Here is a 15,473-nt window from a genome sequence, read left to right on the forward strand (position 1 = left end):
CCTCAAAATTTAAAATGTTTCTCTCGCCTCAGCCCTTTCAGAAGATTAAAGCCTCAATCAAATAACTCTCTACTGTTCTATATTTCCAGAAAAACAAACCTAGGCAGAAAATCCCATCCGTAGTTTAGGTAGAGTGGAATTTTCCAGCTGACCCCAGCGATGGTGTATCCCTGCCGAGGGTCTCCCGGCACCAATGGGAAAGCTCATTGTTGATGGTCGGAGCAGGAGAGTCCACTGCAGGCCAGGAGGGGGTGAATGCTGAAGGTGGTGGATGGGATGCAGGTCTTGGGTGGTGTCAAGCTTTCTGCATGTTGTTGGAGCTGCACTCATCCAGGCAAGTGGACAGGATCCAGCACACTCCTGATTTGTGCCTTGTAGATGGTGGGCAGGCTCTGGGGAGTCAGTAGATGAGTTAACATTTCAGCCTCTGACCTAATCTTGTAACTATAGTATTTATATGCTATTAACTTCCTGTTCAACGGTAACTCTGGATAAAATGTGCTTTGAAGAGATGATACAGACTTGATGGGCTGAATAGCCTCATTCTGCATTGTAGAGATTCTCTGTCCACAACATACATATTCTCTTATATTAAATCCCCAAGGATTGGATGTATGTCAATCTCCACTGTGCTGTCAAAAAATATGAACAGTAATTAACTACATGTCTCTATATAAAAATAGCTAAGTGTTACTAAGCTACATTGGAAATATACCTACTATTATTCAGCCCTCGTTATCAGCATTTGATACTTCCAAAATAGTCCAATTGGCCAATTGCCCACTCAGATACTCTTTACTCCACTTAATCTGTTTTTGTTATGGATTGCCATTTATTTGCAGCCCTTTGATACACCATGATAATACGTTTGAGCAATATTGTAGCTGCTGTCACAGCATATCTGGATAATTCTGGGTGGCACAGCAACACAGTGGTTAGCACTGCTGCTTCACAGCTCCAGAGTCTGGGTTCGATTCCCGGCTCGGGTCACTGTCTGTGTGGAGATTGCACATTCTCCTCGTGTCTGCGTGGGTTTCCTCTGGGTGCTCCGGTTTCCTCCCACAGTCCAAAGATGTGTGGGTTTGGTTGATTGGCCATGCTAAGAAATTGCCCCTTAGCGTCCAGGGAGCGTAGGTTTGAGGGGATTAGTGGGTATGATATCTAGGGATATGGGGGTAGGGCCTGGGTGGGATTGTGTTTGGTGCAGACTCGATGGGCTGAAGGGCCTCTTTCTGCTCTGTAGGGATCTATGATTCTATGATCTAATTATTTGGCTGTGATCGCTGCTGGACCTGAATCCAGTGTGTGTGAGTTTGGCGTGTTGAGATTTTTCTGCAAGAAAGCTGGATGAATGGCATGATTCCTTCCCCGCTCCTGACAGAGTGTGTGTGATTTGCTGTTCCCTTCTGTGCATCAGGGCCGAACATCTGTGCAGAAAAGCTGCGCCGAGCCTGTCTGGAGTGAACAGATCATTTTCAAAGAAATGTTTCCGCCTCTTTGCCGGCGAGTCAAGGTTCAGGTGTGGGACGAAGGGAACGTCAACGATGTTGCCATAGGAACGCATTACATCGACTTGAAGAAAATATCAAACGAGCAGGACGGAGACAAAGGTTAAAAGGCCGTGTGTGAAATTTCTCAGCAAGAGAATCAAAATGTTCACTGTAATTTTCATTGGAGTAAATGTTACGTTGACGCTTAATGATTAAGTAGAATCACTGCGTTTAGAAAAAAAACTATTGATTGGTTAAGCACTTACACTCACCGGCAGCAAGATGGTAACTGCTGCTAATATTTTTCTGCCCTCAATTTATATCTTTAAGACTTTTGAATGAGTTCTTCAGATTTCAGGAAGTTCTGTGAGTTTTACTTGTGCGCAATGAAGAAAAATAACATGTCGGGGATGAGGGGAGTGTGTGTTTTTCACTCCAGTTTTGGAAAGTTGGTAGGGATGGCACAGTGGGTAGCATTGCTGTTTCATAGCTCCAGGGAGCCCGGTTCAATTCCGGCTTCGGGTCACTGTCTATGTGGAGTTTGCATGTTCTCCCCGTGTCTGTGTGGGTTTGCTCCAAATGCTCCAGTTTCCCCCCACAATCCAAAGATATACAGGTTAGGTTGATTGGCCATGCTAAATTGACCCTAGTGTCAGGGGATTTGCAGGGTAAATCTATGGGGTTACGGGAATAGGTCCTGGGGGGATTGTGGCCAGTGCAGACTTGATGGGCCGAATGGCCTTCTTCTGCACTGTAGGGTTTCTAATCACCAAAATGCTTTTCTGCTGATGGCATTTCCTGTTGCCATTGTCCCCGCCCCCATATCAATGGTGTTGTGGGGTTCCTGCCATGAAAACTCATGAACCCTATTACCATACATTCAAATATCATTCATGTGATTTGTGTTTCCAGTGGGTGGGATGCACAATTTCAGAAAATGACCCCCAAATGTTAAGTTAAGACAGGAGTTTGACTTCACTGGGAATACAATTTGCATTGCCTGGGCACTGAAAAGGAGGAGGGATCGTATTGACCGTTGAAAGAGGTCAGATAAAAAAAAAGAGAATTCTTATTCTGAATACTTTAAGTAAGGGCTTGGGGCTAGATACCAGTTTGGGGTTGGACCATTTGAGGAGCATGGAAGGATCTTGAGGGCTAAGGTTCTGGGCAAAAGAACAATGTTGGGAGCTGGACAGCTGTCCCCCAGAACTGAGGCGAGTCTTCCAATCTGCACGGCTCCCTCATTCTACCCACAGTGCACTGCAGCTTGCAAAATTGACCCTTTTCCAGCCACCCCTTTTCAGAGGAGAAGGATTTGGGAGTAATGGGTGTTCAAAGATGAACTCGAATTTGAAAAATCAGGCATGGGACCAGATTATATTTCCTGAGATTTAGATCCAGGGCATGGTTTAGAAGATGGATTTGTTTCCTTTATAAGAGAATCATAGAAACCCTACAGTGCAGAAGAAGGCCATTCAGCCCATTGAGCTGCACTGACCATAATCCCACCCAGGCCCTGTCCCCGTAACTCCACATATTTACCCTGCTAATCCCTTCAATCTACACTTCCCTGGACACTAAGGGGCAATCTAAAGTGGCCAATCAATCTAACCGGCACATTTTTGGACTGTGGGAGGAAACCAGAGCACCCTGAGGAAACCCACGCAGACATGGGGAGAATGTGCAGACTCCACACAGACAGTGACCCAAAGCGGGAATCGATCCCAGGTCCCTGGAGCTGTGAGGCAGCAGTGTTTACCACTCTGCCACCGTGTCACTCAGACATGAATATGAGATTGATACTTTTGGGATATTTGTGACCAAATTAATTTAAACAATTTGTTTGTTGTGATGAAGGAGTAAAACTCCAGCAAATAGAAGGTACAGTTAGTCAGATATGAGATAAGAGAAAACCCCAAATGATTCCTTAAAGAATGATATAGTTGTAGAATTAAGTTTTGGGTAAAGTTGTTGGGGGCAATCTTAGCAAAAAAATCTAAGTGCGAATGAGTGTGAAAATGGGAGAGAATCATGCCCATTTTTTTGGGTGAGCTCTCAGGCGCTATTTTATGCTACTTAGAGAACAAATGAGGCAAAGTACAAGGGTGAGTGAATGGAGTCTATTCGGCTGGAAAGCCGGCTGCTGACTGCTAGAGGGCTTCAAAGCACGCGCGGGCGCGAGGCTGATCTCGCCAGCAATTCAGGGCTGGTGTTATCACTAGAGTGAGAAATCGGGTGTGACCCAGGTATTTTGCCTCTCTCAGGATCTTACTGGCTCATCATGCCAATCAACCAACGTGATGAGATGGTAAGATTTCTCCCTTTGAAACTGATTGTTTAAATTTATCCAAGAGAGGAGAAAATGTATTTGGAGAGAGAAGGGACGAAGACTATGTTTATGAGACAAATAGATGGGGTCAATCTCTGCAGATTAAATGTCTACAAAGACTAAAATTATTAAATAAAATTTTAAAATCAGAAGATTAAATAATGACATCAAACAAAAACCTTTTTTGTGTTTTGTTAAGGATTTTTGCCGACATTTGGACCAGCGTGGATCAATTTGTATGGCTCAACCCGCAATTACACTTTAATGGACGATAATCAGGAACTCAATGAGGGCTTGGGAGAAGGGGTATCCTTCAGGGGCCGCCTCCTGATAGAAATCGCCGTGGAGATTCTGTCAGCGGCCGCAGCAGATTCCAAATTCTCCAAGCTAGCAAAGGAACTGAAAATGGTGCCTAAGGAGTCCAAATCTGGAAAGGATCAGAAGATGTCACCCACGTCTGAGGAATCCAAAAGCACCAATGTTTCTGATAGGACAAACTCCACTGAAGTCGAAGTGGAGTCGATCGAGCCTTGGGTTTGTTTTATAATCATCAGTTCTTTCATGTTAATCTGGCAATCAGGGCATGAAAAGTTGGGTTGGACATAGCTCTAACCTCAGTCATAAAGCAAAGTTTATTTGTTAGTCACAAGTAGGCTTACGTTAACACTGCAATGAAGTTATTGTGAAAATCCCCTAGTTGACACACTCCGCCGTCTGTTTGGGTACACTGAGGGGCATTTAAACATGGCCAATGCGCCTAACCAGCACGTCTTTGGACGGTGGGAGGAAACCAGAGCACCCAGAGGAAATCCACCTAGACACTGGGAGAACATGCAAACTCCACACAGACAGTGAACCAAGCAAGGAATTGAACCCAGGGCCCTGGAGCTGTGAGGCAGCAGTGCTAACCACTGTGCTGCTGTGCCTTTTTACATAAATCGTTTTCACTGATATATTACTGTTTTCAAGTTTGACTGAAATCACCAAGTCTTCAATTCGAATCAGACAAAGATGAATTTTGATAGTTTCATGTTATTTCTCTGCAGTGTAGTTATTTCATAGTTTAAGTCTTACTGGAGTTACAGACATACATTAGTGTCATATTCAGTTTCACAGTAAAGCAAAAGTGATTAATGTTTATGCAGTTAATCTTAAGTGTTGTAAAGAGGTTTTGAAAAATATTTGAAAATGTGAAATATATACTACTGCTGGAATTATACTGCCTCGCCTGCCCCGGAATTAGAAAGTGGGTGAGGCTTGTAGATTGGAATTCTTGTGAAATAGCGCCCTACATGTCAAGCTTCATTGAGATTTAAAATCTGCAACAAACGTATACAGTTATGGGCAAAAGGCAAATTACTGTGGATGCAGGAATCTGAAATAAAAACAGAAAATGCTGGAGAGTCTCAGCAGGTCTGACAGCATCTGCGGAGAGAGAATAGAGCCAACATTTTGAGCCTGGATGATCCTTTGTCAGAATTAATGAAGTGCCATCCAGACTTGAAACATGGGCTCTATTCTCTCTCAGTAAGAAGTCCAGTCAGTATGACAGTTTGATGACAATGTTGTGGTTGGCATTGGATGGCATTGCGTTGTGCTTGGGTGATGTTCGGGGTTGTCTTGAGAGCACAGTTGATGAATCTGGTGTTGATGCACCTCCTGATGGCTTGGGCATACGTGTCAAATCGAGGGAAACAGCCTTCCGGAGGAGTCCATTTGGACTCTTCCCTCTTCGGTTGCTGCACTCGGATCTCTCTGTCGGCTGTTCCAGTTCATTGGCTGTCTCATTGTGTTCGCGGTTGGCCTCCTGCAGCCTCATTTGCCTGATGAATTCCTCTGTGTCTGCTGCAAACTGATGGGGTCTATTTTGGTGGTGGGGCAGAAATTGAGCCCTTGGCTGAGAACTTTGATTTCATCTGGTTGAAGTCTATAGTCCGACAAGTTGACAATGGACTTCCCTGCAGTGGTACTGTTTTCTACTGTGATACCGGGGGAGGCTTGGCTGCTGCTGGTGGTGATGCCAAATTTCTTAAGTTTCCTGTTCTTGGCATGCATGTAGATGGCATAGTTCTGTTGTCACTTCTGCTTGGTAGAGTTTCGCAGTTGGTCTGTGCCCTGAGCACAAATTGAGACTATGGACTCTATCTTGGTTTCCAGGATGTGGCATTTGCTGTGGAGCTGGCGTATGAGGTGTTTGGGGACTGTGAGAGAGGTGCGATGGCAAAGTCTCTCAGTGTAGACTGTGTTATAGGTCAACCTGAGTGGGTTTGTGATCTGTAGTCCTTTTGGTATTTTGTCTGTTTTCTTGCATCTTTGTAGAAATTTGATGTCTGTGTTGATACGCGCGATCTCCTTCGAGATCCTCTCCACTTGGAGCTAACAGTTTGCAGTGTCGATGGTAGTCATGATGTGGAGAGGCTGGCACTGGACAATCCAATGCTGGCATCTATTCTCTCCCCACAGCTGCTGTCAGATCTGCTGAGATTTTCCAGCATTTTCTGTTTTGCTTCACATAGCTGTGAATCTGCAGCTTGCGTTCAGGAATGAATGCGCCATCATACAATTTGAAAATGCATTTCCTTTATTGATTCACTCCCCTCATCTTTCTGCAATACACGTCAGCAGGAAATTAGGAAAGAGCGATGCAAATTTGCTTACTTCAATTCCATTTCGTAAAGGAAGAACAGCAACATGATTCTCATTTTAAAAGTTTCAGAATTAGGCATTTTAGAAAACTGTGAGTTCTGCTTCATCTCGGGTGCTTCAGTCATAGAATCATAGAATTCCTACAGTGCAGAAGGAGGCCATTCGGCCCATCGAGCCTGCACCAATAACAATCCCAACCGGGTCCTATCCATTTAACCCCACGTATTTACCCCGCCAATCCCCCTGACATTAAGGGACAATTCAACATGTCCAATTAATCTAACCTGCACATCTTTGGACTGTGGGAGGAAACCGGAGCACCCAGACGAAACCATTTGAAAAAGAAATTGGAAGAAATACAGATGCTGAAATGTGTCTGATTTTAGTTAATCTCATTGTCTGACTAACAAATGCTTTTTTCAGACCGATGAAGAAACGGTGCAAGATTTCCTTCTGTTTGGTACTATTTTTGAGGCGACAATGATCGACAGGAGGATTGGTGACAGGCCAATCAGTTTTGAGATATCTTTAGGTAAGGAGTCACAATCTACTCCATTTTCATAGTTTGACTGTCCCAGGATCAGTAAATGGTGAAGATGCAAGTGCAGGCTGAAGGACCAACTCCCCTCTGAAATAAGATGTTATTAAAATAAGCAGAAATAGCTGTTCATTAATACTTCACTCATCACTTCCTATCATCCAGAGGGAAGAAAGGACAGAGACAAGAAGAATATTCAGTGAATGCTCACATCACCATAATCATAGAATCCCTAAAGTACAAAAGGAGACCATTCAGTCCATCGAGTCAGTACCAACAACAATCCTGCCCAGGCCCTATTCCTGTAACCCCAAACATTTACCCTACTAATTCCCTTGATACTAGGGGCAATTCAGCACAGCCAATCAACCTAACCCGCACATCTTTGGAGTGTGGGAGGGAACCGGAGCACCCGGGAGAAACCCACACAGACACGGGGAGAAAGTGCAAGCTCAGACAGCGACCCAAGGCCGGAATTGAACCTGGGTCCCTGGTGCTGTGAGGCAGCAGTGCTAACCACTGTGCCACCCGTGCTGCTGTCTCCAATGCAGTAGGAATTGTGAAACCCATCTGTACCTGTAGATAATGTTAGGGTGGCGTCTGTGGGTTTCACTGCCAGAGAAACAATCCCCCTGAAACATGTGATATTATCACACTAGTACATTAATAATCCAAAGATATGCAGGCTAAGTGGACTGGCCATGCTAGCATTGTCACTTAGTTTCCAAAGATAGGTAGGTTAGGTGGATTAGCCACAGTAAGTGTGTTATGGGGATAGGGTGGGATGGGCCTGGGTAAGATTCTCTTTTGGAGAGTTGGTGCAAATTTGATGGGCTGAAAGGCCTCCTTCTGCACTGTGGAGATTCCATGGTTCTGTACGTCTCACCAACATTGGTTGGCATTTTTACATTCCCATACCTGTGTGATTACCCATCCATTTATTTCAACGAGGGGGTTTCAGCAAATGATTTTATGATTGAAATATATAGCACTGCCTGACTATGAACACATATCATTTAAAAAATCTATTCTCCAAGCACACCTTGGAACTTGGTAGAATCAATTATTTTTCCATGGCTCCTTCAATGACACAGACTTTATTGTAATAATGACGGTGAGGTGATCAGTGCTCGCTGTTAATTACTAGTAAATTGAACTTCTGACACCCCAGTTAGACCCAGAAAACAGGGAATTGCTGCTAGATTGCTCTCTTTTCCAACAGTTTCCCTCTAAGATCAGTGTCTCACTGAGAGACTTGACATTGAAACAAATGAAATGCAGTTACATTGCTGAATTTACATTTGCATAGGACCATCATTGCCTGTACTTGCCATAAGTTCCAGTAAAAACTCCATAGAAAATCTCCATAGTAAATCTGATGGATGGCAAACAGAGTTTGTTCACCATTGACCGTGAAATCTGGAATAAATTTACAAACTTGAAGAGCCTTTAATCTTCTCACTTGTAGAAGGAGGTACCATGAGGAAGTCTGTATATGTTTCAGGATGAGGTGATGCCAGCACTGGACGGGGGTAAGCACTGTAAGACATCTCACAACGCCAGGTTAAAGCCCAACAGGTTTATTTGGCAGCACCAGCTTTTGGAAACTCAAGCTCCTTCCTCAGGTGAGTGAGGACTTGTGTTCACAAACAGGGCATATACAGACATTGGGCCTGATTTTACCATTTTCATTCTGGGCGTAACGCAGATCCACTTAGAAACCTGCTTTCAGGCGCCCCCATTCGAACTCGGCCTGAAGTAAAAAGTCACCAATCCCATTATTGCTGTGGATGGGGTTTAGTGCAGCCAAAATGATCGGAGCTCTGAACAGTGCATGCAGACTTAGAAAAATATTTGAAAAAGCGTTCCCGTGTCACATTGCTCCCGGGCTGTAGAAAGCGGAGAAAGCGGTCCAGGAACAAAAAGCGGGAGCAATGGCCCCCCACAGACATCACTGTCCCCCTTATCCAACTGCCCGCTACCCACAGACATCACTGTCCCCCTTATCCACACCCCCCCACTACCCACAGACATCACTGTCCCCCTTATCCACACCCCCCCACTACCCACAGACATCACTGTCCCCCTTATCCACACCCCCCCACTACCCACACACATCACTGTCCCCCTTATCCACACCCCCCCACTACCCACACACATCACTGTCCCCCTTATCCACACCGCCCCACTACCCACACACATCACTGTCCCCCTTATCCACCCCCCCACTACCCACACACATCACTGTCCCCCTTATCCACCCCCCCGCTACCCACACACATCACTGTCCCCCTTATCCACCCCCCCACTACCCACACACATCACTGTCCCCCTTATCCAACTGCCCGCTACCCACAGACATCACTGTCCCCCTTATCCACACCCCCACTACCCACAGACATCACTGTCCCCCTTATCCACACCCCCCCGCTACCCACACACATCACTGTCCCCCTTATCCACACCCCCCCCACTACCCATACACATCACTGTCCCCCTTATCCACACCCCCCCCCACTACCCACAGACATCACTGTCCCCCTTATCCACACCCCCCCACTACCCACACACATCACTGTCCCCCTTATCCACCCCCCCCCACTACCCATACACATCACGGTCCCCCTTATCCACACCCCCCCCACTACCCACAGACATCACTGTCCCCCTTATCCACACCCCCCCACTACCCACACACATCACTGTCCCCCTTATCCACACCCCCCCCACTACCCACACACATCACTGTCCCCCTTATCCACCCCCCCACTACCCAGACACATCACTGTCCCCCTTATCCACCCCCCCCACTACCCACACACATCACTGTCCCCCTTATCCACACCCCCCCCACTACCCACAGACATCACTGTCCCCCTTATCCACCTCCCCCACTACCCACAGACATCACTGTCCCCCTTATCCACACCCCCCCACTACCCACACACATCACTGTCCCCCTTATCCACACCCCCCCACTACCCACACACATCACTGTCCCCCTTATCCACACCCCCCCCACTACCCACAGACATCACTGTCCCCCTTATCCACACCCCCCCACTACCCACACACATCACTGTCCCCCTTATCCACCTCCCCCACTACCCACAGACATCACTGTCCCCCTTATCCACACCCCCCCCACTACCCACAGACATCACTGTCCCCCTTATCCACACCCCCCCACTACCCACACACATCACTGTCCCCCTTATCCACCCCCCCACTACCCAGACACATCACTGTCCCCGTTATCCACCCCCCCACTACCCACACACATCACTGTCCCCCTTATCCACGCCCCCCCACTACCCACACACATCACTGTCCCCCTTATCCACACCCCCCCCACTACCCACAGACATCACTGTCCCCCTTATCCACTCCCCCCCCACTACCCACACACATCACTGTCCCCCTTATCCATCCCCCCACTACCCACAGACATCACTGTCCCCCTTATCCACACCCCCCCACTACCCACACACATCACTGTCCCCCATATCCACACCCCCCCCACTACCCACACACATCACTGTCCCCCATATCCACACCCCCCCCACTACCCACACACATCACTGTCCCCCATATCCACACCCCCCCCACTACCCACACACATCACTGTCCCCCTTATCCACCCCCGCACTACCCACACACATCACTGTCCCCCTTATCCACCCCCGCACTACCCACACACATCACTGTCCCCCTTATCCACGCCCCCCACTACCCACACACATCACTGTCCCCCTTATCCACCCCCCCCACTACCCACACACATCACTGTCCCCCTTATCCACCCCCCCCACTACCCACACACATCACTGTCCCCCTTATCCACACCCCCCCCACTACCCACAGACATCACTGTCCCCCTTATCCACCCCCCCACTACCCACACACATCACTGTCCCCCTTATCCACACCCCCCCCACTACCCACAGACATCACTGTCCCCCTTATCCACACCCCCCCCACTACCCACACACATCACTGTCCCCCTTATCCACACCCCCCCCACTACCCACAGACATCACTGTCCCCCTTATCCACACCCCCCCCACTACCCACACACATCACTGTCCCCCTTATCCACACCCCCCCCACTACCCACAGACATCACTGTCCCCCTTATCCACACCCCCCCCACTACCCACAGACATCACTGTCCCCCTTATCCACACCCCCCCACTACCCACAGACATCACTGTCCCCCTTATCCACACCCCCCCCACTACCCACAGACATCACTGTCCCCCTTATCCACCCCCCCACTACCCACAGACATCACTGTCCCCCTTATCCACACCCCCCCACTACCCACACACATCACTGTCCCCCTTATCCACACCCCCCCCACTACCCACAGACATCACTGTCCCCCTTATCCACCCCCCCACTACCCACAGACATCACTGTCCCCCTTATCCACACCCCCCCCACTACCCACAGACATCACTGTCCCCCTTATCCACACCCCCCCCACTACCCACAGACATCACTGTCCCCCTTATCCACCCCCCCACTACCCACAGACATCACTGTCCCCCTTATCCACACCCCCCCCACTACCCACAGACATCACTGTCCCCCTTATCCACACCCCCCCCACTACCCACAGACATCACTGTCCCCCTTATCCACACCCCCCCACTACCCACACACATCACTGTCCCCCTTATCCACACCCCCCCACTACCCACAGACATCACTGTCCCCCTTATCCACACCCCCCCACTACCCACACACATCACTGTCCCCCTTATCCACACCCCACCACTACCCACAGACATCACTGTCCCCCTTATCCACCCCTCCGCTACCCACAGACATCACTGTCCCCCTTATCCACACCCCACCACTACCCACAGACATCACTGTCCCCCTTATCCACACCCCCCCACTACCCACACACATCACTGTCCCCCTTATCCACCTCCCCCACTACCCACACACATCACTGTCCCCCTTATCCACACCCCCCCCACTACCCACAGACATCACTGTCCCCCTTATCCACACCCCCCGCTACCCACAGACATCACTGTCCCCCTTATCCACACCCCCCCCACTACCCACACACATCACTGTCCCCCTTATCCACACCCCCCCACTACCCACAGACATCACTGTCCCCCTTATCCACACCCCCCCCACTACCCACACACATCACTGTCCCTCTTATCCACACCCCCCCCCACTACCCACAGACATCACTGTCCCCCTTATCCACCCCCCCGCTACCCACACACATCACTGTCCCCCTTATCCACACCCCCCCCACTACCCACAGACATCACTGTCCCCCTTATCCACACCCCCCCCACTACCCACAGACATCACTGTCCCCCTTATCCACACCCCCCCCACTACCCACAGACATCACTGTCCCCCTTATCCACACCCCCCCCACTACCCACAGACATCACTGTCCCCCTTATCCACACCCCCCCACTACCCACAGACATCACTGTCCCCCTTATCCACACCCCCCCCACTACCCACAGACATCACTGTCCCCCTTATCCACCCCCCCACTACCCACACACATCACTGTCCCCCTTATCCACCCCCCCACTACCCACACACATCACTGTCCCCCTTATCCACCCAACCTCTGTGATCCAGACCAATTGCGACCCCTGCCCTCTTCTCCCCACCCACCGATCACCGGCAGAGTGGCAGCAGACCTACTGACTGCCCTCTACCCCCCCACCAGAGATCCATCTGCCTCCTTTCCCCCCCCACCAGTGAGCGATTGGGTCTCCCACACCACTCCCCACCAGAAATACATCTTACACGCCTCCTCCCTCCTTCTACCAAACAACGATCAACACCCCCCCCAACAACCAGACAACAATCAGCACCCCCCCCACCACCAGACAGCGATGAGCCCTCCCCCCGCCCCCACTACCAGACAACGATCGGCCCTCCCTTCCACCCCACCAGAGGTATATCTGACCCGCCTCCCCCTCCTGCCCCAGCACTCTCCCACCCCCCCAACCAGAGAATGATCTGGCCGCCTCGTTTTCCCCCCCCATCACTGATCTGAGTCAGAGAGCCATTGGAAGCCCTGAATGCGCTCTTTAGCAGCTAGAGCGCCCAATTCAGACTTTTATTCAGCAGGTCCATTTTGGCGTGATTCCAGATTGGGTGAAAGTGACGGTAAAGGGGGAAATGCTGATAAAATTGGGTGGGCAGCTCATTAATTCAATTGCAATACATTTAAATTGCCCGTTTCATGCGTGAAGCGGATCGCCACCATTCCCGGGTTTTGGTAAAGTGGCAATCTGTGTGGACGCAGGCACGGATCGCATTAACAGCCTCACACCCGACTTTACCACATTTTTGCGCCCACAAAATGGGTGTGACGCAATGGTAAAATCATGCCCATTGTGTCTTTATATGCCCTGTTTGTGAACTCAAGTCCTCACTCACCTGATGAAGGAGCTTGAGGCTCCAAAAGCTTGTGCTGCCAAATAATCTTGTTGAACTTTAACCTGATGTTGTGAGACTTCTTACTGTATTTCAGGAGCAAGGACTTTTACCGTAAAACCATAAAATCCATTGAATCATGGAATTCCTACAGTACAGAAGGAGGCCATTTGGCCCATCAAGTCTGCACTGATTCTCCAAAAGAGTGTCTTACACTGCTGTAACCCTGTATTCACCATGGCCAATCCATTTAAGCTACATATCTTTGGATGCTAAGGGACAATTTAACATGGCCAATCCACCCAACCTGTGCATCTTTGGATGCTAAGGGACAATTTAGCATGGCCAATCCACCCAACCTGTGCATCTTTGGATGCTAAGGGACAATTTAGCATGGCCAATCCACCTAACCTACACATCTTTGGATGCTAGGGGACAATTTAGCATGGCTAATCCACCTAACCTGCACAGCTCTGGACTGTGGAAGGAAACTGGAGCAGCTGGAGCAAACCCACGCAGACACGAGGAGAATGTGCAGACTCCCCACAGACAGCGACCCATGGCCAGAATCAAACCCAGGTCCCGGGTGCTGTGAGGCAGCAGCACTAGGAATGGCTAAAACTCAAGGAACAGATAAAGACCAATAAACTATTGGAGCAAACAGTCAGAACGAGGGCAGGAAGTGATATGTTCCATTATTTTTCACAGGGAATTATGGAAATGTTATAGATGGCATTTCTCCAACCTCCTCAATCAAAAGGCGACCTCCAGATGTGAATGAGGGGGAAACTGTATCTCTGTTGCAAGGCAGTGGACGGGATCAAACACCTGAATATGACAAGTCTACCACCACTCCCGAGAAGCCACTGCTAACTGACGGCAACAGGTGGATGAATATATTCTTTGCTATTTAGGAAAGCATAAAAAATAATCCTGTAAAATCTGGGATATTGTTCACTCTGATGAGAAAGTTGCTGATTTTATGATCGGGTCTGGTGATAAAACACTAATTTGCACCATTCTGTATCGCACTTTCTGATTTGCAAACTATAGACTCCTGCCTGAAGATGCAATTTCAGCACTTGGTACTTAAGTAGTTCATAGAATCATACAGTGCAGAAGAGGCACTTTGGCCTATCGAGTCCCCACCGACATGTGTGAAACACCTGACCTCCCTCCCAACCCCAGTTACCAGCACTTGGCCCAGAGCCTTGAATATTATGACGTGCCAAGTGCCATGTTCCATGTGGTAGGCAACAGAGTAAAAATTATATGAGACTAGCTCTGCTAAACTGAGAGACCTCTATTCGGGCTAGCTTCCAAAATAAAAGCCTTGAGTTATTTATTAGTGCCACAAGTGGGGTTACATTAACACTGCAATGAAATTATTGTGAAAATCCCCCAGTCTCTACACTCCAGCACCTCTTTGGATACACTGAGGGAGATTTTAGCATGGCCAATGCACCCTAACCAGCATGTCTTTCGGAGTGTGGGAGGAAACCCATGCAGACATGGGGAGAACATGCAGACTCTGCACAGTCAGTGACCCAAGCCAAGAATTGAACCCGGGTCCCTGGCACTGTGAGGCAGCTGTGCTAACCACTGTGCCACCATTCCAGTTCCTTTTGCGTGCGGTCCAGTTATTGTACCTGAATTTCTTTCACCAAAGTCAGATGCAAGCCGTGGAAATTTCATCGCCCTTTAACGAAGTATCTAATCCCTGTGATGTTATAGTAGTCACAGTGGGTACCTTGAAAACACCAGCAGTGTTGACCGATTGTCTGACTTGTTGAAAGCATTAATGTCCATTAATGGGTAACAGGGTCCCTTCTGACACTAACGCACCTCAATACAAACCTATGAACATGATGGATGGAAAACTCCAGTAGGTAAAGCCTATCACTTCCAGTCGCATTCTAACTAAGGGCCCGATTTTACCGTCAAGTTGCGCCCGTTCTCGGATGCAAAAACTTGGTAAAGTCAGGCGTGAGGGGAGTAGCTCTCTGGTGGAGGGGAGGGGGAGAAGCGGGTC

General features: G+C 48.8%; 1 protein-coding gene across 1 annotated transcript in view; it reads left to right on the plus strand.

Moving 5' to 3' along the window:
* The window catches only part of fer1l6 (fer-1 like family member 6), a 150,846-nt gene that overhangs the window by 35,011 nt on the left and 100,362 nt on the right, over nt 1-15,473 (plus strand). The window contains exons 10-13 of the mRNA XM_080194811.1: nt 1,418-1,610; nt 4,019-4,353; nt 6,889-6,997; nt 14,150-14,327. Coding sequence (XP_080050937.1) covers nt 1,418-1,610; nt 4,019-4,353; nt 6,889-6,997; nt 14,150-14,327 — 815 coding nt within the window. The remainder of the gene's footprint in view (nt 1-1,417; nt 1,611-4,018; nt 4,354-6,888; nt 6,998-14,149; nt 14,328-15,473) is intronic.

The sequence above is a fragment of the Carcharhinus amblyrhynchos genome, chromosome 8 (assembly GCF_965287045.1).
Source record: "Carcharhinus amblyrhynchos chromosome 8, sCarAmb.v2.hapA, whole genome shotgun sequence".
NCBI classification, from domain to species: Eukaryota; Metazoa; Chordata; class Chondrichthyes; order Carcharhiniformes; family Carcharhinidae; genus Carcharhinus; species Carcharhinus amblyrhynchos.